Consider the following 23,349-nt stretch of genomic DNA (forward strand, 5'->3'; position numbering starts at 1 on the left):
AACATAAGGAATTACTATAACAGGGAAAGTTAACAAAGCATAGCTGAGAAGAGTTGAGGAGAAATAGTTTGGGTCTATACATAATGGTATTGAAGCAGACTTTAGAGATTAGAGTTTCCTGCCTTTCAGTTGTTCCTGTGGCACCTTCATCTTTTCCAGCCACTCTTCCCCACACCTGGGGCATTGCCTGGGGTGGTTGCAAGCTGTGGCTGAGAGCTTGACAGGGCAAAGGTGGGAACCAAGCTTGTGCAGGTCTTCATGTCACTGGTACTGGGAATGCTCATGGAACACTGAAAGAATCATGCTTAGGATACCACAGATGAATAAATGATAGGACCAAACCTAGTGGGGTAAGACTGTTTAATATCCAGGTGATGTGGCTTAGGGATTACAGTGATAGTGTTGGGTTGACAGATTTGATGATCTTAAAGTCTCTCCCAACTTTGATGATTCTATGAATAAGGAGAACAAAACACAACCAAGCAAGTGATACAAAAGATCACGATGGCTCACAACCAGCCACCTGATGTCTCACCAGTGCAGGAGGAGCAGGAGCTCACAGCTGTGAGCAGACATGAGGAGTGGACTATCCCCAGCAGGGTCAGTTGTCCTGGCTGTATCCCCTTCCCACAGCATCCTGTGTCCCCCAGTTTGCTCACTGGTGCTAGGGTGAGGAGCAGAAAAGTCCTCAGCACTGTGCACTCACTGCTCAGCTGTGGCTCAAACCATGGTGTGCCACCCACACCGTTTTGGTCACAAATCCAAAACAGGGCACCACACAGAGTTAATTTGATCCCTCCACATGCTCTGTGCACTGGTGCAGGAGGAGATGCTCATGCTCTCATGAGACATCAGGCACAAGCACAGCACCAGCCTAAGGATGCCCCCAGCAGGCCTGGTCACCTTCTGTCCCATGACATCTCCTCAGCTTCATGGGGAAGCTGGAAACAGGGCAGACCCAAGAGCAAGAACTGCCTGGATCTGCCTGATGCTGGGGCAGCTGGAGATCAACACTTTTCCCTCCTTCTCTGGCAGACCCCCATCATGGGAGCTGACCAAGCAGTCAGGCAGTTTGATGAGATGCAGATCTGCTGCCATGCTGGAATCTGCCTTTGCCCAGAAGGCAGGGAGCACAGGGAGGAAGAGGGGTTACTGCCAAAGCAGCAATCCAGTGCTCTGCATGGGAGCTCCATATCCCTGCGGGGTCTTGGGGAGGAAGGACTCAGAACTAGGGCTCTGCCAGGCCATCATTTGCTGTCCTTTGTCACTTCATCCTCACAAGCAGCAGCTCATCTGCTTCCCCATCTGGGAACTGCTGCTGTGCCTTCTCTTGCAGACTCCACTGACAATTCAGAGCTTGTCAGCCCCAACACCTCCGGTCAGCACGAAGGCAACAGTGTGCACAAAACTCACACAAAGAGCCTGAAAAACACTGCAGGTCCCCCAGCTCTGTGCCAGCTCAGACTGCCAGGACCTGCAGCCCCCGCCCTGCCAGGCAGCACTGGGACAGTCCCATGGCTCTCTGGCAACCAGCAGCAGCCTCTCCTCCAGCCCAGAGCCAGACAGGACCCAGTGCTGCTCAGGACATGAACAGCAGTCACAAACACCACACAGCCCAACACGGCTCTCCCACAGTCCCATGGCAGTCCAGAGGGACAAGCACTGCCAGCCTGGGCAAACGCAGGAAGAGTGGTGGCTGAGAAAGCCCCACACACAGCCAAAAAGCACCACAGAACCAGGCATTTGCCAGCCCCCTCACCCACCACAGTCATTCTGCTCATCAGCACTGGGAGATGCTACATTCATTTCCCAGTCATGCCCTGTTTCTTTTCCCATCACAATCTTCTTTGGAAAGACTGCTAGTTCTTGGGGCAGAGAGCATCACATTCTGTACAGAGCCAAGCCCTCTACGGCTCTGATCACAATAATAAAGTCTACAGTAAAAATAATACAAACACAGAATTCTATCAATTCAAAAAAAAATTAAGAGAGTCAAATAAATTCTTAGAAATCTATTACCAGCCTCTAAGTATAAAGTAACTTTCATGTAAGATATCCTATAATCCCTTTACCATCAATACTATTTTAAATTTACAACAGAGCCTGAGGCTTGAGAATGGAGAGTGTGCCAAGATATAGTAAGATTTGAGGAGGAAAAAAGCCCTTTTTTTACTACTGCTATCACTAAATCAAACAAAAAACAAGAAACAAAACAAAATTTCAATCTTCCGCAATCCCAGGATAAATATCCAAAATCTTTCAACATAAAGCTTCCTTGAAATTTCATCTGAGAACATGTTAGCACATGTAATTGGACTGAGTCCTGGAATCATTGCATCAGATTGGCTGTACATTGGGTAATAAACCACAAAACAAATGACAAAAGAGAGTCAAGGCTCTGAATCAGTTGTGAGACAGTCATGGAAACAGCAGAAAAAATGGCTGGAAGGACTATGTCTAGTCCATCCTCTGCAAGGCATCTAACCTAAATTATTCATAACAGATACTTCTCAAATATTTGTCTCACCAAAGAATGAAATTCTGCTACACTGCAAGAAAAGGAGGGCAGCATAACCTACTGCTGGCTTCTTTAACCTTTCCCCTGATCTGACAGAGGCTCCATCTCTGATGTAGGAATGTTTGATCTGAAGCAGTAGGTAGGGAAGTAAACCTGCTCTGACAAGAAAACAGAAAAGTGGTTGGAATTGACATAAACTTCTTCCCTAAAGGAATTAAAAGGGCACCTAGGGCAGCAGCACAGCTGAAAATATATTCTAAAGCCCTCAAAACACAACAGTAGGGAAATAAAGATGTTGGAAAGCTACAGTCAGACTAGATAACAAAAAAAGCGTAAAATAAATTTATTTTGCCCTAAAATCATATCATTCATTTCAATAGCACTAGTTAAATTTTAAGAGTTTTTCTGCGTTGCTGAAATGCTGCCTGGATAACTTCCCATTGATTTGATCCAGAGATCATTTAATTAAATCATGACCCTTTCTTCCAGCTTCGTAGGAATCTGGATTGTAGGACATGTAGGACAGGCAAAACTACTTGGATCTTTACAGCCTCATCCATTTCTTTTGCTTCAGGAAAATTACACAGATTTATAATTGTTAGGTTTGGGTCTTTTTTTCTCCGTTACTCATTAGTCTGTTCTCCACTGATATATTTCAAAAGACATGTTTTTAAGGTTAAGAAAGATGCTGGAATGGGGTTCCTACAGATCCTAAGGAAACCTTCCACCTGATATTTAGGAAATCTTAAGAAACTACTTGATTTTAGTGGGGTCTACCTCCTCTACTCCAGCTATTTGTATTTTCAGATCCACAAAAACCAGTCACTTAGCATCTCTTCTGTCAAAAAATTCTCTAAAATATTTTAAATACGATTCTCTCTATGTAATTCAAACCACAAAGATGCTGATGAGACTATTAAACATTGGAATAAAACCAGACATACTTGCTGTATTTTGGTCCCATGAATCACTTCTGTTTGGTAACAGCTATTCCAATCAACTAAATGGAGTGATCAGAAAGTGTGAGCAGGTTTAAATGCAGTCATTACACTGGTGTGAAAAACACACTGACACACTGCTGCAAGTTCTCTTGCTTTTGGGCAAGTAAACTCTAAAAATCCTCTTTGGCCATGCAACTGCACTTCATGTCTGCAGTGTAGATACACCTGGGATTCAGATTAGAAAGAAGCAATTCCATTTAGGGAAACAGACTGCAATCCCATAATAGCAGGAAGTCCTCTCACAGGTTCATACATTTGCCAATATTTCCATAAAAACAGAACCAGGACCATTCTTCACTAATGGGAGACATTAACTAGTTACCTAAATCATATGATTCAGTATTAACACAAACTGCTTTTTCTCAAAGGTCTGACAGCTTGGTTGATGCAATTCCTGATGCTGTGCTGCTCCTTGCCTCGCAACCACTGGATTTCTGCATAGTAGCATAAACACAATGTTCCATTTTTAGAAAGAGTTTGCCTGGGAGAAGGTTTGAGTCTAACACAAGCTGAGGGCTCATACTGGCCTGTGACACAAGACTGGAATAGAGATGTCTCTGACATTTCAACAATAACACATCTTCGCACAAAGATTAAAGACACTGTTGTCTCCTGGATTGGCAAATATCATTTGTATTTCACGTGAAGCAATTGAAACAAAAACCGAGATTTTTTTTATCTAACCTTCTCTGAAAGAAGTAGCCATGCTGAACGAAAAAAGGAAGTGCAAGCCTCAATTTGAGACAAACAAGTTGGAAGTATTTTGCCTAAGTAGCCTGGCCAGTCACAAACACGTTGTGTGGAATAGCCAAGAATAGAATCATAATCTCATATGTCCAAGTCCTGAGCAGTTGCAATTAAATCTTCTTACCTCGATTTTAATACACTTGCAGACATGCAGGGAAGTGGATTCATGGAATGCAGGCATTCAAAACCTTTTGGAAATATAAAATGCTTTCATGGTACAGTCTCTATATTATACAGAGATTATGGGAACCATTTCAAACATTCAGCTAACCACACCTGACTCTTTTTCAGATTCCATTTCCCTTTCTGGTAGAAAGGGTAGACAGATTAAACTTAAATAGTGCCCTGAAATTCAATGTCTGATCTGCCAATGAAACTGCCACAGTTTCCCGTTTCATTCCACTCAGTACTTTCTTAAAAACAGGGACTAAATACGGGATTAACATAAACCTCTTCCAACTCTCTAGGCTGTTAATTCATGGAAAATTAGGATATCCTTTCAAAAGCAAGCAGGAAGCACAAGAGAATCCTATGGAAAGAAAACCAATCCAAGTTAATTCTCTTCCTAAACTGTAGCTTCTATTCAAGTGTGTTCAGCAAAGAAAACTTACTATCAAAACTGGGAACATGATATCACAATGACATTAACATTTAAGAAATCTTGGAAATAGGTATGAACACTATGGATTTTTTAAGTTTTGGAGTCAGTTTAGAAGTTTACTTTGATCATTGACTGGTGCTAAGCCTTGCATGCTAAAAGCAATTCTTTACCTTGGGAAAAACAAATCCAGAAAATGATACAAGCTAAATGCAATCTCCAACATTCCAGTACAATTTCTGTGCTTTCACAAACACATCTTAAGCTCCTAGTGAAAAAAGTGATAAAGCATCACTTTCTTGTGCTATAAATCAACTCAGCCAAACTGCCCCTGGCTGTTTTTTAACAGTTTCCTTTTATCTTGGCTAAAAGCTCCTTTTACTTGCCGAAGACAATTAGTTTTATTTGCAAATCCTTCAGCTTCAGATAATGGGACAATCAGTTCCTCTATTACAGCTTAGAAAATCTATTTGCTAAAAGCCTGCAACTATTTAAAGAAGATTACCCACTTGAAGAGAAACACAGAACCACTTGCCATCAAGCTGAAACTGAAAGGAGCTGCCACAGCTCCCAAATTCTTTCCTAATAATTGGAATGAGAGCAGCATATATGTGTCAGTCCAGTCCACCTATTAATAGTAATACTCAAAAGAGTTTATGCCATGCCCATGTGGATGCAGAATATCTCAGAAACCACTCAGCACTCTTCATCCTGGAACCAGTTTCCTTCTTGGCAGATAAAGATGAGGGAATGGATTTTATTGTAAATCACCTGAAATAATTCTGCAGCATACACATATCTGCTAGGAGACATTACCAGGTGATATGAAAGTACAGTGATTTAACAGTTTTATTACTCACCAGTCTTTTTTTATTCCACACATCACAAAAAGCAAACAGTTTTGTTACCACTGACAATAACATAAACTGATTCAGCTGAAATCAAGATAAAATCAGAATAACATTTCTAAAGCAGTGCCCAGCCTAGACATGCTAAATATTGTTATGACAATAACAGAAGTGGCCTCTAGCTTGGCATTCCTGATCTAAGAGTGGCTACAGCTATGTACTTCCATGGAGGTGGTACAGAGATGACCTACCAAATGGAGACTGACAAGGCTTTAGCTTAAGAGGATCAGACTGGACACCAGGAAAACAAGAATTCTTTAGGAGAACAGCCCAGCACTGCATTCAGCAAAGTCACAGAGGGCCTGCTCTAGTGCTGATGAGAGCCCCACTTTCAGCAGGAGAATGGACTGGATGGCCAGGGTTCTAAGACACAAAATAATTGGAGATCCTTATTGTATCCCCTTCCACACACACATATTGAATTGCTTCTTTCTCTTTTACTGCTTTGAGACAGCTTATACAAGAGCAGATTTCCTATGCACACATTCTGGGGAGCTACTGTTCATCACAGCATCAAGATACCAGTAAATTTCTATAATAAATCTTTCCACATACAATTTAATATAAAAGAAACTTTGCTCATCAAGCAAAGTTTAAAATGGAGTTTAATATAGCATTTAAAATGGCAATGCAGGGTATTCTTCCAATATCTGCACCTAACACTCAAAACCCCTGAAGAATCAATACCTGCAATATGACAAAAAGCCTCACTGAGTGCACGTATGCTTTGGCAGGTAAATAATTTATTGATGTCATTAGAAAATGAAAAATTGAGGACAAGCTGGGGAGGAAATAATATATATTTGAAAACCTATAAATCATATAAATTGCTTTATGTTTATTAGCCTTGTAGGTAATATGGTAACTGTACTTGTGCATTTCCTCATTCCAAAAATACTTCAGTGTTCCCTTTATCCATATGCTCTGAGCATGTCAGCAACTTCACCTATTGCTCCTATAAAATGGAAACAGAGGAAAGCTGTTCAGTACTGCCTAAACTCTTCAAGAAGTGGAACATTAACCCTGTCACGCTAATGTGCTAAAGTCAATTAGTTTAGACTTTAAGACAGTGTTTCAAAAATTAGACTACTCTGTATTTTATATACTTTAAACTTTGCATTGGATGGGAAACAAGAAAGTTTGGTAAAAAATAATTTTCATCTTTCCTTAAAAAAAAAAAAAATGCCCAGGATCAGAAAACTGTTGAAATCCATTTTCTCAAAATGGATTGTTCTCTCTCCTAATTCCCAGAGTAAGGAATCCTATAATCCCACTGTATTTACCACAAATCATAGGCCCACTTAGTATAAAAATGGTTATGGCTCACAGTGAAGTAAAACTTCTACTGGCAGTCTCTCAATTTGAATCACAAATGGAAATTTGAACCTGCACTGGAAAAAGAATCTCAGTTCCTTCTAGTGTAAAATACACTACAGCTTTAGATTCTGTGGAAGAATTGTCATTTGGTTGAGTTTTTGGAGGGTTTTATATATGCAGAGTGGAAACAATCTTTATGCTCATATTTGTACAATTCTTAGCATGGTGTCAGCTAATTCACAGCTTGGGCTTTAAAACATTACAGCAACACAAGAAACAAATAACAAACTGTACATCATTATGGAAAATTCAATATATCCAACAGCACCTCACCTAGCTAGAGGTGAGATGCCTTTGAACTGGAAGCCATGCAAGCACATTAGCAGAAAACTGTACTTCATCTGGCAAGTCCAAGATGCCCACAGGGATCAGCAGCTGGAGCACAGCACTGCACTAACCTGCCACGGGCTCACATCCCCTTGGCTCAGAGCCTGGAAGGCTGGGCCTGTCTGCAGAAAACTCAGATATTCAGAGCAGCACAAGCAGGCATTGAGACACAGAAGCCTCAGTTAAACATTTCTCATTCTGCCACCACAGGTCTTCACATAAGCAACTCAATCCAGATCCACCTGTAAGCTACAGCTACTCCATTCTGCTTTAGTGCAGCAAACTGGCCACTATTCCCTAGAAATTCCCTTAAAAGTTACACCACTTTGGCACACTAAATAGGCTGTTAAAAAGTAAAACAAAATAACTGAAATTTGCACCATTATGACGCCAATTTTTCCAGAGCTTCAGATCACTGAAACTGAAAGAAACATTATAGGAGTAGTAATACCTTTTTAAAGTGTTCCATATATCAGTCTCAAAGGGAAAACAAAGACAAATTCCAAGACAAAAGGCTACATTAAATCATCTTTCTGGGTATGAGAGCAATAAAAGGCACCACAGATGCCTTTAGTTTCTTAACACCAAGTGTTAGGAATTCCAAGTCAGACCTAATTCACACATTAAAAGAAACCAAATCTGAGTTACATATGGAAACAGACTGCTACATTCCCCAAACAATATTCATTCTGTCTTGTGACAGCACAACCAGCAGAATGAATGCATTAAAGGAACTACCAGATTTTCAGTCACAAAAATCAAGTGCCTTAGACATTATTGTGTGCTATTTTGTGGTATTATTGGATGCAAGTATAAGAACAAAACCAGATACGTGCATTTCTTGATTCAACTTCCCAAAAAACCACTCAGTGGTACAAAGGATGACTGTACTCTCCATTACTGGTGCAATATCCTCCTCACAGAGATCCAATGCTCTATATTTTGTCAATAGACGAAAACTACAGCCTAGGTGCGGTCAAAAATCACCATCTGCTAGTTAAATAAACAAATATATTTATAAGCACATACAAGAGTTGAGGGAGAGGAGAAGATTTCACTCACGCAGAAGGAACCTGGTAGATAAATCCTGGAGATCTGGCACATTCTACAATACAAGAAACTGTAGCATAATCATTATTTCCTTCAATGTTTCTTAGCTGTTCCAAGATCACTGCTCACGTGGCAAGTCTAAATGCCATACATTAAATGCCTTGTAAATCAGACCTGCCAAGATCAGATTTTTAACTGCAGAATTGAGTCAAATTAAGGTAGTTCAGTAGCTGTCAGAATGAAGGAAGTGCCAATTCTGACCTGTTGCTTTTAAAGAAATCCAGGAGAATAGAGAACAGCTAGCAGAAGGGTTCACTGCTTGCCAGAAATTGTAGGAAACATTCATGCATTCCCTCCCAGAGTACAGGGACTTTCTAACTCCACCTTTCAAAGTCAGACAGAAACTGCAGCAAAATTCAAAGCAGCTCACACCACCTAAAAAGCACAGCACTGCATTCTAAAGAGAAATGTCTTCAGAGGGCTAATCTGGCCTTCAAATGTTGGGCATGACCCACTGTAAACAATATGTTTTATGTAAGCTTTAACCAAAACCATACCCTGTTTTCTACATTCCGACAATCTTGGATTGCTTAGGTCACTGGCACAAAATTACAGCTTTCTTCAGCACAGTCAGCCCCATGGGTCAACTTGATGCCTTTGAAATATTATTAGCTATAGTTTCTGAAACTGTAACCGTAACTGTCTTCCACAAAAATGTTTGCAAAGTTCCCTAGAATGAATCCAGGCTATTTTATTTTCATTTCTGCTGCTGCTTTTTTCTTCATTTATGAAGTTTTACCTTCTTAATTTTACTCTGAAGTTAAAGAGGTTGAAAATTATTATTATAATGCATGATAGTACAACAAGGACCTATAATCCCACCTTAACTTTCATAGACACACTTCCCACGGTACAGTATTTTCTAGAAATCTCTATCCCTCTGGTGCCTGCAGCTAATCTTCAGAAACGGAGCCATAAGGCAGGAATGAAGTCTTACAAATTAGGCTTCAGCCTGAGCCAGCTGCTTTTTCCTAGCATTATTCCCTTTATGACCATCTGTCCCACCTGCTGATGTATTTTTACCCTCACCCAGCCTCTCCATTACAATGATTTGCCATTCTGGCTGACACACAAATATCAGTGGAAAGGAACCTGGAGTAAATCCAACCTTGTACCACCCAGTATTTGGAGCTTTGGTAAGGCACCTGCTTGACTGCTGGTATAATTAAATCTGCCTTAAGTCTGCTTTAGTTTATGCCAAGCTCACCTGTGACCCAAACACTACCAGAGTTTGTTGTCACTCTGTCTTCCTTCTGGACTGCCTCAGCAAGTGAAAGACACATTTCAGTTTGGTTACACAAGAGTCCCCTCTTGTAAAGCAATTCTTGTTTGCAAATACTCCAGCACACTCTGCTGAATTAATGTACTGAGATCTATCTATTTATTGAAGGTGATTCACAAAACAACCCTTGCACTCCAGACTTGTGGTTTCAAAACTGGCTGCATGCCTGTTTTTGTCAACATTTTTCAAATCAGACCTTCTAGCTGAAAAGTCATCCTGAATTCTCCTCCTTGGGGAGAACTGTCAGAGAGACACAACACAAAGAAATAAGGAAGAGAAGAACTGGGAAGGGCTAAGAATGAGGAAATAGAAATTAAATGGTATGTTGCTACACAGCAAAATTCTGTAGTCATGGACTCTCAAGAATTCTTCGCTGTTTTCAATGAGACCAATATCAGAATAAACCTTATCAAAGAGTCCAATATATTTATTGCAGCATTAATTTTTCATATCTGTTTAAAGCCTGACAACTGAAGGGGAAATAATTACTTTAGCATAATTCAGAAGACTTCACAGCAGTGGCACTGCCCAAAAAAATCAGGAAGAACATGACACTTACAAAGCATATCATTATAATTTCATCTCATGTACTGCTGACAATAGAAATAACAGGAACGGAACTGCTGAAAAAACATGAGTTTTTCTGAGTACTACTTTCATATTTCTGCAAAATATAGATAAGATTTTTTAAAGACTGCAAATCAGGGAACAAGAGAGAAAAATAATTACAGATGTGTGACAAAGAACGAAGGCAAAAGATGTAATGAAGACAGGAAAAAAGGAAATTAGGACAGATGTAGAATTCAAAGGAGCACATGCTGACAGGCTCTGCACATTCAACAGAAAACTGGAAACTGACATCTGTATCCATATAGTTTTTAAAATGAGCACTTGGTTACCAGCACTGCATTCAGGAAGGAGACAGAAGAAAAGAATGGTATCTTAACTGAGCTCATTTCTAAGCAAAAGATTAAAATAAAAAGAGAGGGATGTAATTTCACGTCAGCTCCTGGCAGCTGCTCAGCATTCCTTACTATCATAGCCCTGTTTGTTGTGGAGTGCTGATAATGTTCCAGAGTTGCAGTGCTTTGGAGTCCTGCAATTTCAGGACCCAATGGAAAAACTTTCTTCTGAAGACCATTCAGACATACCTTGAAAGATTCAGTCATTTGCTTTCCTGTTTCTCCTGAATATCCTCCACCTGTGCACTCATTCTGGCAGCCCTAGAAAAAATAAAACCAGAGCAAATCAAATTCAATGCACATTACAGGAAAGTTGATACACATTCAGTTAATTCATTTCAGGGACAGATTGTGTTGAATCATCAGACTTTGTTATCAGCAAATATATTAGCAAGAACTTTGTGGTAAGTTCTTAGCACAACTTTCCGTCTTCTGGGATCTCAGTTTTACTTCAGCTGCTGTATTTTGTGCAGCTGTATTTCAGGGCTTTATATATGTATTTATATATGTAAAACACATATACACACATAACACCCTAGATAAGATTATCACTCTGTAGTGTAGAAGGTTATGGACAACCTCACAAGTTTTTCATTCAGAGCTTAATAAATAAATTGGGTTTTTAATCAATTCCATCAGAGCCAAGCTTCTCTACTAAAGTATCTACCTAACAGCTCAGCTTTTGCCTTTTTTAAGAGAAGGCTGAGTAGGCAGAATGGAAGAAAAAAGAAAGAATTTGTTTTATTAAATCCTTCATTAAACAAAGACAGTAATAAGGAATGCTCACCTATATGAATAAATCATGAGAATATTTTGCATTATCTACAATGTTGAACTTCAGGCTTCTGAAAAGGAACTGGGAGAGGAAAAAAAAAAAAAAAAAGTGTTCCAAGCATCCTTCTGTTCAACAACAGAGGGATAACAGACAGGTGCAAACCATCCACCTGAGAACAAGATTCTCAGCTCCCACAGCATCATGTTATCACCTCTGTGGACCCTCCTGCACTGCCTGTACCTTCCCTGCCAGCAGCACCTAAATGCATGTTATGCCCAGCAGCATGGAACCAAGGAGACAAAGACAGCCCTGACAGGGCTCCTTGTTTGCCAGCAGCCTTTAGGAAGCAGCTGAAAAGGTGAAATGGGTGCAGGGGCTTGGGAGAGGGAAGAAGGCACCAGGAGCAAGAGGCTGGGGTGATGGGCCATGAAGGAGGATGGCTGGGATGATTCATAAGGGAGCAGAGCTGGAAAGATGGAGAGGGCTTGGTGGCTGTCTCTCAGCCTTGCTGCATCTTGGGTGGGAACTCCCAGTCCCGATGGGAAAGCCCCAGGTCAAAGGTATGGTCCCCTTAAGAAAAGATGCAGAGAAAACCTTTCATGGTAAGAAAAGATGGAGAGAAAACCTTTCATGGTCAGCCTGAGATCCCAGCTCTTCACAGGGAGCAGCCCTCACCCCACAGGGAGGGCTGGTGCAGGTGGACAGCAGTGTCAGGGACACAGCAGCCACCTCTCCTGCAGCAGCCACCAAAATGTGGGGCTATGGCTGGGACCACATGGATCACAGGCTGGGAAGCATGACACACATAAGGCAAACAACATGATTCTTTTCCCTTTTTACAGATCTTGGGAATATGGTAAGATATACAAAAAAAAAAAAAAAAAGAAGTATCTTCAGTGGACCTTCCACAGATCATAGCCTTGCTACCAACAAAAAGTAAAAGCAAACACCCAGTCACAGCAGATCTCACTTCCTCTCCACTTCCCCCCAGGGAGCCCCCCACATCCCTCCTGCTGCCTTTTCTCAGCTTTAACCCTTCTGTTCCTCTTTTTTTGTCACTCTCTACAGCAAGGCAGGCAATCGTGGCTACAGGACCCTCCCTATCCACTAAAAGAGAATATGCCAAGAGAGACCATAAATCTCTTTACTGTATCCCAGTATGGCTTATCCTTCATTAAAAATATGTTTTATTTGCCTTAAAGCTTAGGGTTTTCTGCTCCAGAAAGACAAGACTTTGGCAGAACGTGCATGGCCCTTCAGTGGCAGACCCAAGCAGGACTAAAGTGTTACCCAAAGTGAAAGACACTGAATAATAACAGGTCCTTGCTTTACTTGTAATTTTTCAAATACTTCCAAATCCACTGGTAAAATCCCAGAAAGCCTTCATGACACCATCAGTTGACAGTAGTGAAGTATTCCACAGATGAATTCAGCCAACTGATTTTTCTTTGCAATGAATTAGGATGGAGAGTGTGCTGGTTACCAGCTAACAGGATGGGAATTGCCAGCTGTGGAAGAAGAATATCTTAAAGAGCTCCAACTCCTTTGCTGGCTTTTGTCTAATATCCAGTATGCCAAGTTGGATTTGCTAATAATAATTACTGGTGACAGCAAATACTGACAAGTACTCAACCATTATGCTTCAGTTTCTTCCTGTTGCTGCTTTATGAAGTTGCCCCAAAGCAAGAGCTGGCATTAACATAGAGGACTGAAGCTGGATACAGCTTAATATTCTCTTTCATGATCTTTTTTAAAGATACCAAGCTTGCATGTGAATTTGAAGCACAGACCACCTAGAGGAACAGCCCCTGGGGGCTCCATCGTGTTGCCCTTCAGTTCAAGATCACCACTGAACTCAGTAAGTCAACTGTCCAATTTTTGGGCACATGCCATGGGGCCAATCCTGTTCTCCACTAAGTCATTATTTTTTACAGATTTAACTCATATTTAGAGCAAGTAGCTAACTGCCTTTGTCAACCACACTGAGATTAAACTGAGTTAATCCCTCCTTTCTTATTTCTAGAAAGAAATACCACAATTACTTTCTAATTAATGAAGTCATATTTTAATGGTTCCATGGCTTACAAATCTGAAACATGTTGCTAAATGCAATAGGGAAAATTGCTCCCTGGTTTAGTGCCAACATTTCCAGGGGAGATATGCCAAGCATAAATTTGCCCTTTGTGTATAATAGCATGGTAGATTTAAAACTGCCTCCATTAAAACACTGATGTTATCCCTAAAGATACATTTCAGCCACTGAGTCAATAACTTCTGAGAAGTCACTCAAGACTCAAGTAGCTGTACCATTACACAAGCATGACATTATTTCCTTTGTTGTCCTGTAGAGATATCAGTGTTTTCTCTGTGGTATATGTAACTGCTTTTTCTAAATAGGAAATAGAAGAGTATTTTAAAGTTTTCTTTCATAAATACTGAAAACACACACTGTACATTACATTACTGTAAAGCCTGTATGAGAACAAGATGTAAAGTCTTAAAATAGATTAAACTTGGTTTAAAAATGGGGTTTATGTGTCATTTTATCACTGTGAAATACTACTGAAATAAAGACCTGCTGAGCAGTAATTCTGCTACTATTTTTACAGAAGACCTCAATGCTAAAATGACTGTTATACATCCTTTAGCATTGAGAGAAGTAATCACAATACACTCAGGTGGATAACAGTGCTCCCTCACATTAGCACGTAGTTCCAACCTAACTTATACAAGGCAGAGGTAAAGCCTTAGGTGGGAATTTGTGACCCTTTGGGCAAATTTTAGGCTTAACAGTTGTCACCTGCACTCCTGCTAGAGCTTTCCCAAACCTGGACATTCAACTCCTGCAGTTGGTCCTCAGGCTGCCTTAGACTTTCACATCTTCAACATCTTCTAGCATCATGATGCTGCAGGTAATGCTTTCCCTGCTGTCTTTGGCACACCTTATTTACCTCTTCTGTGCAGTCAGATCATTCAGCCTTCTGCTACAAAAATAGGCTCATCTCCTCCCTGAACTCCCCAGGCTTCCTAGACTGCATGAGTGTGCCTTAGCATTTCCTGTGCCTTCACACTTAGGGGCTTTTAAGACGCTCAGCAGAAGCATCAGAGTCTTTGTTCTCGTTTGGGACTGTCTGTTCTATTAACTGCAGCTCCACCAGGTGCTTTGTCAAACTGCTGTGCTTGGGGTTTAGCTACTCCTTCTCATTGGCTCATCTTCAGTTATGAAACAGGAACTGAAGATCACCAGAAGCTTCATCACTGTGATCTCCAGCTGCAAACTGCATTTCTTTAATCTATAGTGTATGAGATAATTTCTTTTTAAAAAAAGTCACCAGTTCTCAAAAAAATTTCCAGCTACCTCTATATGCCACGTAGTTTGCCACTCTTTCTCAAAGAAAACTAATTCTTTAATCAGTTATCTGTTCACTTAATTTTCCCTGTTGTTTGAGAACTCTTCTGACCACCAGGGAACAGAAAACTTCCCCTAGCAGAGGGCAAGAGTAAAGAAATAAATTGAAAATATTGTCTACGGAGCTCACACTTTCAGCTAGCAAACCTTATTGGATGCTTTTCAAAACAATTCAAGTTCTGCAGCTTCACAAAATCCTTAGTCATCTTTTTAGGTTTTTGCCAGTCATCTGTGTGAAGTCCCCCACAGACAGCTCCAATGTCTCCACTCTGAGGGAGATGCCCATCAACAGCACCAATGCCCTGGTAGAGTACTACCAGTGATGAGGAACATATGGAAACCTAATTTCATGCCCATGAAAAAACTGCAGTGGTTTTTTGGGCAAGAATTGGTTATTCATGGAGGTCAAGAATGTAAAGAAACCAAACAAGTCCTGAATACACAGCAATGACTCCACAGAGTTCCTTCTACCAAAGCAAACCCATCTCCTGCTATAAACACCATCCTACCTTGGAGCATTCATTAGGCCCCAAAAAAGATGAAAAATTTCCTCTCAGTCAGAAGTCATATAAAAGACAATTTTCAGTGACTAAAGTCCTTTCTTGAGACATTTCCCCAAGCTAAAACAGTGTCTTACTGCTTTTTCCCCATGCCTGCTCCTGGCTACTAAGTGTCTAGGAAATATTTCATGCTCTAATTTGCACTGGAAGGATAATGAAATTAGAACACTTGCCAGATTGCAGGAATACAGCTGATCAATAAATCCAATACATGACTCACACTCTAGTACTGCCTACAGGCAAGCCAAATGAGGTGTGTGATGACAGGTACTTTGTCATTCACAGCCATACAAACCAGAGCTGCCTTTATGCTCCAGGTATAAAATAGAATGCAATGTGCACAAATGCCATATATTCTGTGTATTGATACAGTCAGATAAAAACACTTCCATGATTCTGAGACAGCTTTTATCTGTCCCTAGGAAATATTAATACAATTTGGCAGCCACATCATATAAAAGATGAATTTGCAGAAAAGAAACCCACTAATAATGTTCACAGCTTAACAAAAAAAACCAAACCAAAACCAAACCAAAATAAAACCCCCCCCCCACACTGTCAGAATGAGAGAAGTTGCTGGAGAGCCAAATGATATAATACTGTTTTTAATATAAACTATTATTTTATTTATTTAATGAAAGATTTCCATAGTTTTAGAAGCTCATTTATGGAAGCCAAGAGCCAGGCATGTTTATGTCAACTCTCATGGGAGTAAGTGCATGATATAAAAGCATTTTAATCCTGTCTTTATACTGCAGATATGTGAACATGGACATACACGTGTCTGTGCTACCATGCAAGTGTCACCAAATCCATTTGTTGGACCAGGCCATTTGCACAATTTACAGAGCTAATTTCTGCACTTCCAATATATTTTTTAAGACTTTTCCTCCTTACACAGATCTTCCCTGATGCCTTGGCATTATTACCTTACTGTAGCTGCTTGTCCAACCTTGGTTAAACAGAGGCTGTGCAATGACAGCATACAACAAAGAAAAACACAAGGCAACTAGTGTAGCAGAAAAAGAAGGCTTCCACACTATTTAATAATAACTTTGCTTCACAGTGAAGGCATTGGGGCTTAGAAAATACAAGAGGTTTTATGTCCAAGAAAGCCGCATTGCATGAAATAAGGCTGAATTGAAATAGATTGTAATTAAATGAGTCCAAAAAACAATGCATTTATCCCTGATGCAAGCAGTTTATTTGCTTTAATTTAAACCAGTTTAATTGGTTTGACTAAAACTGAAATAACTGAAATCTTCTTAAAACAAGCATCACTATTTTTATTACACTTAAATAAAAGAATTCAGATTATATGAGCACAGCTTACTGGTTAGAAAAACCTTAAAACAGAGACCATCAAGAAGTGGAAACATTCAGCTAGTCCACCCAAGACTCATGTTTAATAACACTTCTAGCTGTATCACAGCTGTAAAAGCAGACAAACTTAGTTCCACAAAAACAAATAAATGCAGAACAATATTTGCAAAGTAAAGCCATTGCAAGCAGAACTCTGGTGAAAAACCTCTCATAAAACTAATGTCAATTTTTACTCAGTGCTTAAATTAATATTTGAGTAAGTTCAGTAATGCCTGAACTGATGCAGAAGAAAGCTTGTCTCTGTTCACTTGAAAGATAGCAAGGCTAAGCAAGGTGAAGGAGTTCTACTCCTGAAGTCCAAAAAGAATGTGTTCCTGACAAGCTGAATTATCAAGAACCCTAAAGGAACAAAGAGATCAGCAGAAGTAGAAAACAAATTAATTTGCTGAAACTAACCCTAAGGAGAACCTGCCCAGGGATCTATTCAGCTTCAGGCTGAATTAATTTTGTCACAAATTTAAGAAAAATTTACAACATGAGCTGTGAATTACAATCATACACCATGGAGTCTGACATGTGATCGTTCCCAACTGAAAGATACTGAAAACCTCCCACCAGTCCCATCCAACACAAGTCATAAAGCAGCTGTAATATCTGTGTGGTGCCCCTTTATTCAATAGTCAGTTTGGTCTTAATCCATTTCTTGCACATCCATACAATTCTCCTTCCTATTTTCTTTGCAGAAATAGGCAAGTACTCTAAAGAAATCCTCTTTACAAATGGCCTCCAAGTGCAGTGTGCTTTAACCTTGATTTCTAAGTGCACTGCTCACACTGTTCTTGATTGTTTTCCTTCCTATGACCCTTCTATTGCTCTATCACTCCCCAGTGCCATTTCCTCTGGCTTTTTCCTTCTGATTTGGAAAAACAGCCTCGTACAATGAGGGGAAGAGGCAGATGACCTAATGGAGCTCTTCCATCTCCAACTCCTATGCACAGTGCCTCTAAGTGACTCTTTTGTTGGTTTGTTTGTCCCTTCTAGCATAATTAGGTTTTTAACAAGTGCATTGTTTGCTAGAATGGCATGAACGAAAACATGTTAAAGCAACCAGCTGGATCTAGTTGACCTATAAATTCATCTGCCTGTTTTCTAACTAGATAATGTCTCATGGCTTTATGATAAAGTGGTTGCTCAAACAAAATAAATTGAATTCTGAAAGACACCAGAGTTTTATTGCGTTCAGGCCTGGTTCTTTGATAGGAGATCTTTTGCATCAAACTGGCAACAAGAAAGGCTATAAATGTTATTACATGCTTTCCCCTAGCACTGTAGCAGGGTTTTGTTCTTTTTCACAAGCCTGGGTTCATTATGTTTTCTCTAACATTTCTCTTTCCTCATGTATTCTATAATGCCAGGTACTGAATTAGCATTTTTAGATTTTATAATAAAATTAAGCAGGATGCACTTTAACTGCACTGTTATACCAGAAAAGATAAGCTTAAGCACAATAAGAACAATTTGTTTGTTTTCCTTGAAGATTCAGTTACACTGACTATATTTTTTATTCTGAAACAGCTGTACAGATAAATGACAGATCTGATTTAAAGATGCATAAAATGTAGCTTGCAATTCATTTGTGAAATTGCCTGATAGTGGAAACTCCACACAGATTCTGCAGCTGATGACCAGGGCAATTGGCTTTATGCAATTACCAAATGAAAATATAAATAACATGAAGGCATAGAGAGCAGAAACAAATCAAATCATTGTCTGAAGAGTTACTGAGGGCTTAGAACTGGAAGCAAACAATTTAGTGCAGGAGACCAAAGCTTCTGCAGTTTGCAATAAATCATTGTAAACTCCTGGGGGGGGAAAAACCCAACTAAACCACAGCAAAGACAGTGATGGATTCCAAAATGAGAACTGACATGCTCAAAGGAAAAAGCTAGCAGACAAAAACCTGTTTTTAAGGACACAGTCTTGTTTGCGAGCTCCTTCATAACTACAGCAGCACCAGGAGAAGCACGAGGTCAGGCCTGAATCACTGGCCTGTATAAGGGGTCATTTGTAGCTATTCTCAGAGTGCTCAGACCGTGTCCCATTTAAGTCCATTCTGCACTGGAATAAAGGTTTACATAAGACACTGAGGAAAGATGAATGACACACTGAAAACAAAAGCTCTGTGGAGGAAAAAAAAAAACAGCTTTTGAAGGAAGAAGGAGTTACTTTTTCCCCCATAAGTCCCATGTACAGTCCCACTAGAGATCACAGAACTGTAACTTACACAGCTGGCTCTCAAATGCAAGTGCACATGTGGTTTCTAATGTGTAAGGGCTGACACAGGCTGGCTTGATACCACATCTAGCCCTGGTGACTTTGCATGGCCTATTTAATCACAGCCCATTATCAAATACCACTGCTGAAAAGCACAACTTTCTGCAGTGTGTTGGCTGCTAGCACTGTTACTCCCTGTCCCTGTTTCCCAAGAGGCTGGTATGCCTGAAGTGTCCAACAGATGAAGCTGATAAGGCATGGCAGCAGCTATCTAACCTGGGGATCTGAATGGGCTCAAATCTGCAGGTACACTCTGCTCCACTAGTCAGAGAGTGCTCCTTATAAACACATTTCTCTGCTGTGTCGTTCTTCTCAAATGTCTGAGCAAAGCTGCATTTCTCTGCTTGCTGGCAGAACAGTGCACACCCAGATGTGGGTTCTGCCTGGACATTCGGCCACAATGCTGCAGAGGAGGAAAAAACAAACAAACAAAAAACAAACCCCAAAAAAACAAAACAAAACACAGAAGGACAGCAAGCTTTACAGAAATACTGCAAATACTGTGTTCTCTTGGATTCTGATGGTGGGCTGGAACTGTTTGTTCCAGATAAAGAACGACGACCTTCACCATTTGTAAGCTTTAAAGGACTTTTCTCACTGTAAGACCTGGAAGCCTGGCTCTACAGTCATAACACCTAGGTGAAAGAAGAATAAACATCCATCTCTTCTACAAACAGGAAATTGAGGCAAGGATTGCCCCACTGGCACACTTCACCCTGCTTGGCAGCAGCCTCAGGGAATTCACTGGGGTGCCAGAATAGGGTCTGCACAGCTCCCCAGGAACTAAAACATACCCATCAAATCCATTCCAGTTCTTCTCAAGGAAGAACAGGTGTAAATGACTGATTTACAATGGGTTTGGCTGTTCACTACTCACAGCTATAACCTGTTCAAGTTTCTCGCCTAACAACACAAATTGATGGCTGCAGAACACCTGCCTCTACCAGCTCCAGTGGGTTTTAAGCCTGCCATAATTGGTTTGAAGCTATGGGAGACCTCTCCAAAGCCTGCATTGGAGGTGTGATGTGTGTTCTGCTGATTGCAAAACTGCCCTGATTTGTTTCAACTGGACACAGTTCAACAAATTCAAAGCAGCGAAATTGAAGCTTTCCTCTTGATGTAAAGGACACTAGGAACAGAGCTAAGCCAAAGGGAAAATCCTTGGGACCTGTTTGAGGACAGCATCTACAATAATGTTCTTGTTCCAGTAACAACAGAGAGGGAACATATTTGCATGATAGATGTTCAGCTCAGATATTCTAAGAACTTAATTGCTTTACATTCTTTATGAGTTGCAGAGGCTGTAACAGAAGGTAATAAGCATTATCCACCATACCAAACAAATGGAAATAATCCCATGGAAACTTACTAACAAGCCAGGAAAAGCTGGGCACAACTACAGGATCACTTCAGTGTCACACATTACTCCCTTGAATGTGGTACAACAACAGCCAGAAGAAGCTGCTTTTCTCCATATAATCTGCTCAAAATAGGTAAAATATTTCAAACTAGTGACAGAACCAGATATCCCACCTACTTAATATATACTCAACTCTGTAACAACTCTGTGACAGGAAAAAATCATGGATTATAACACTTCGAAATTTTGGAGCCGTGTTAACCTTATCCTATGTGTCCTTTCTAAACAACGTGAGCAAGTCCTTCATCTGAAATCCCCTATCATTTGTTGACAGTGCCCAGAGCAAACTGGATGCTGCCCAGGGAATTTGAGAGCAAAATATCACTCAGCACATTAAAAGTGGCTTTGGAAAAGTGTGGTCACAGATGAGGTATTTGTAGAGGTGTCAGCATTAAGCACACATGAAGTACACAAAATGAAGAGAGGACCTTTGCCCAAATCACAGCATGGTTAAAGCTGTAACAAACATAAACCAGGAGCGATGCAGTCTCTATTAGAAAAATAACAGCTTTGAAATGGTAAGAAATGGCACTGGAAATGAAGATAATAAACTGACCTTGACAAGTAATTTAGGCTTGTCCTCCTATAATTCAACATCTGTAGCAATTGCCAAAGAGCTCCACAAATCTAAATTGACAAATGACTCATTTATAACATGAACGAAGGGGTCTGTGAGGCTTCAATGCACGTGAACATCATTTTTCACATTTCAGAATGTATGAAGCTAATCTGGAGCACCTTAAAAGTTTTAGCACCTTTAATCTTGAGCACCTTAGAACTGCATCTGATTTGTCCACTGCTGAAATCCAGTTCACTTGGAAATGGCAGGACAGAACATTCATTTTATATGTACGCTCTAATAAATATTTTGCCCAATTAACACGATGAGAACATTGCTGGCTACAGCACAACACCTTAATAGAAAATCCAAAAGAAAACAATTGTAAATGCTAATTTGCAGCTTAGTGAGCAACCAGAAAGGGATGCTGTTACAGAACTTCTTCAGGTGTCAAGAAGAGAATCAAACTGTAAATGCCAAAAATGGCCTCTGAAAAACTATTGAAAGATAAAGGATAATATTAAAAATACAAATTACATACTCATGATGGATCAATGCCTCAAATACATAAGCATGTGAACGCAGTTATGTTTTTTTTCTGCATGCATGTACACATGCAGCTGTACAGCTGTGGCAAAACTGTGCCTGTGTATCCACTACATGTAACAACACCCTGTGCTAAGACTATTACTTCATGCTTATTCATATTTTCTAGCTTTTACCCTCTACATTTCAGGCAATACTTTCTAGTAATTAGGAAAGGATTTGTCAAATTTTAAGCAGGCATTGCCACAGGGCAGAATTCAGAAGGATTGTGATGCTGATAATTTGATAATAAATCTTGATGTTCTGTTCTCAAAAAATAATTATGGTACTCTGAACTATAAATTTATTAAGATAGTTTACAACAAATGAACTATAAACTAGAGAGCCCAGTAAAAAAATACTTACACTTTTCTTCATCCAGGATGAAAAACTTGCCTCTTCACCAGTTTTCTCCAAACTTTAAAATCAGGGAAGTAAAACCTGCATCATGCATCTGGTAGGAAATTTACTTAGCAACTGGCCCACCAGTTATGTTGATAATAACTTCATAGTAAATATTAACACTTGAAGTTTCTTTTCCATACTCATTTGATTAAGAATTTCCTTTATTTTAATGGAGGTTGAGAAACTCTACATCAAAAGAAATTGTATTGTTACCACTGATTTTAGGTGGACTACCTATAATTTTTTATGAATTGTATGAAGACAAGCAATTGTATCATTTTATAAGAGTAGAATCTGCAATTTCATGTGGTAGTCTTATAGATTGAATTTCAGATGCAGTAATTTCAAGCTCACATTCCTGAAAATCAAAAATATCTCTTTTTTTTCACTGCTTTATAGTTTTCCAGCTTAACCTCCTCTGTTAAGCACATGCACTTCCTCAAGATAATAAAGAAAATAATATTACTATAATGGCATGTTAAAGAATATACCTTCTGCAAAGAAATTTGCCTACAGTGGTGGCTTTAAACACCACCTTTACACAGTCTTCTTTGTGCTATTAAAAGCCAAGCATTCAGGGCTCTGGAAAAATATGTGCTGGTCCACACCACTGGGTGTGTCAAAAACTAAGACTGGATTTTAAAAAACTTAGTTTGTAAGGTTTTTCTCAGGACCACAGGAAAATCCAGGTTGAAAGGGACCTCAGAATGTCTTTAATTCAACCTCCTGCTCAAAGCAGGGTGGGCTCTGAGCTCAGACCAGGTTTCTAAGGCTTGATCCAATTGGGTCTTGAGAGCTCCTGTGGATGGAGACTGCACAGTCTCTCTTGGTAACCCACTTCCCAGCAGTGCTTGTGGAGAGAATTTTTTCCTTATACCCCATCTGAACCTTTTTTGTTTAAGTTAATGTCATTGTCTCTTGGTCTCTGGCCATAGAGCACTGCTTAGCCTGGCCCCATCTCCATCATTTTCCTCTAGATTGTGGAAAGCTGCTAGTACAGCATTCCAGATCCTTCTCCAGGCTGGACACACTCTGCTGTTTCATATTCTCAGTGCCAAAGATTTAAAAAACTTCATTCTCAGTAAGAGTAATGCAAATTCAAACATTTTTTACAGAAGTGATGACTCTTAACACAACGTTCTAAATGAA

The 23,349-nt window shown here is 40.0% G+C and overlaps 1 protein-coding gene across 1 annotated transcript in view; it reads right to left on the bottom strand.

Moving 5' to 3' along the window:
* Positions 1 to 23,349, bottom strand: part of BCAT1 (branched chain amino acid transaminase 1) — a 60,125-nt gene that overhangs the window by 33,174 nt on the left and 3,602 nt on the right. The window contains exon 2 of the mRNA XM_058853094.1: positions 11,020 to 11,091. Coding sequence (XP_058709077.1) covers positions 11,020 to 11,091 — 72 coding nt within the window. The remainder of the gene's footprint in view (positions 1 to 11,019; positions 11,092 to 23,349) is intronic.

The sequence above is a fragment of the Poecile atricapillus genome, chromosome 18, assembly GCF_030490865.1.
Source record: "Poecile atricapillus isolate bPoeAtr1 chromosome 18, bPoeAtr1.hap1, whole genome shotgun sequence".
NCBI lineage: Eukaryota > Metazoa > Chordata > Aves > Passeriformes > Paridae > Poecile > Poecile atricapillus.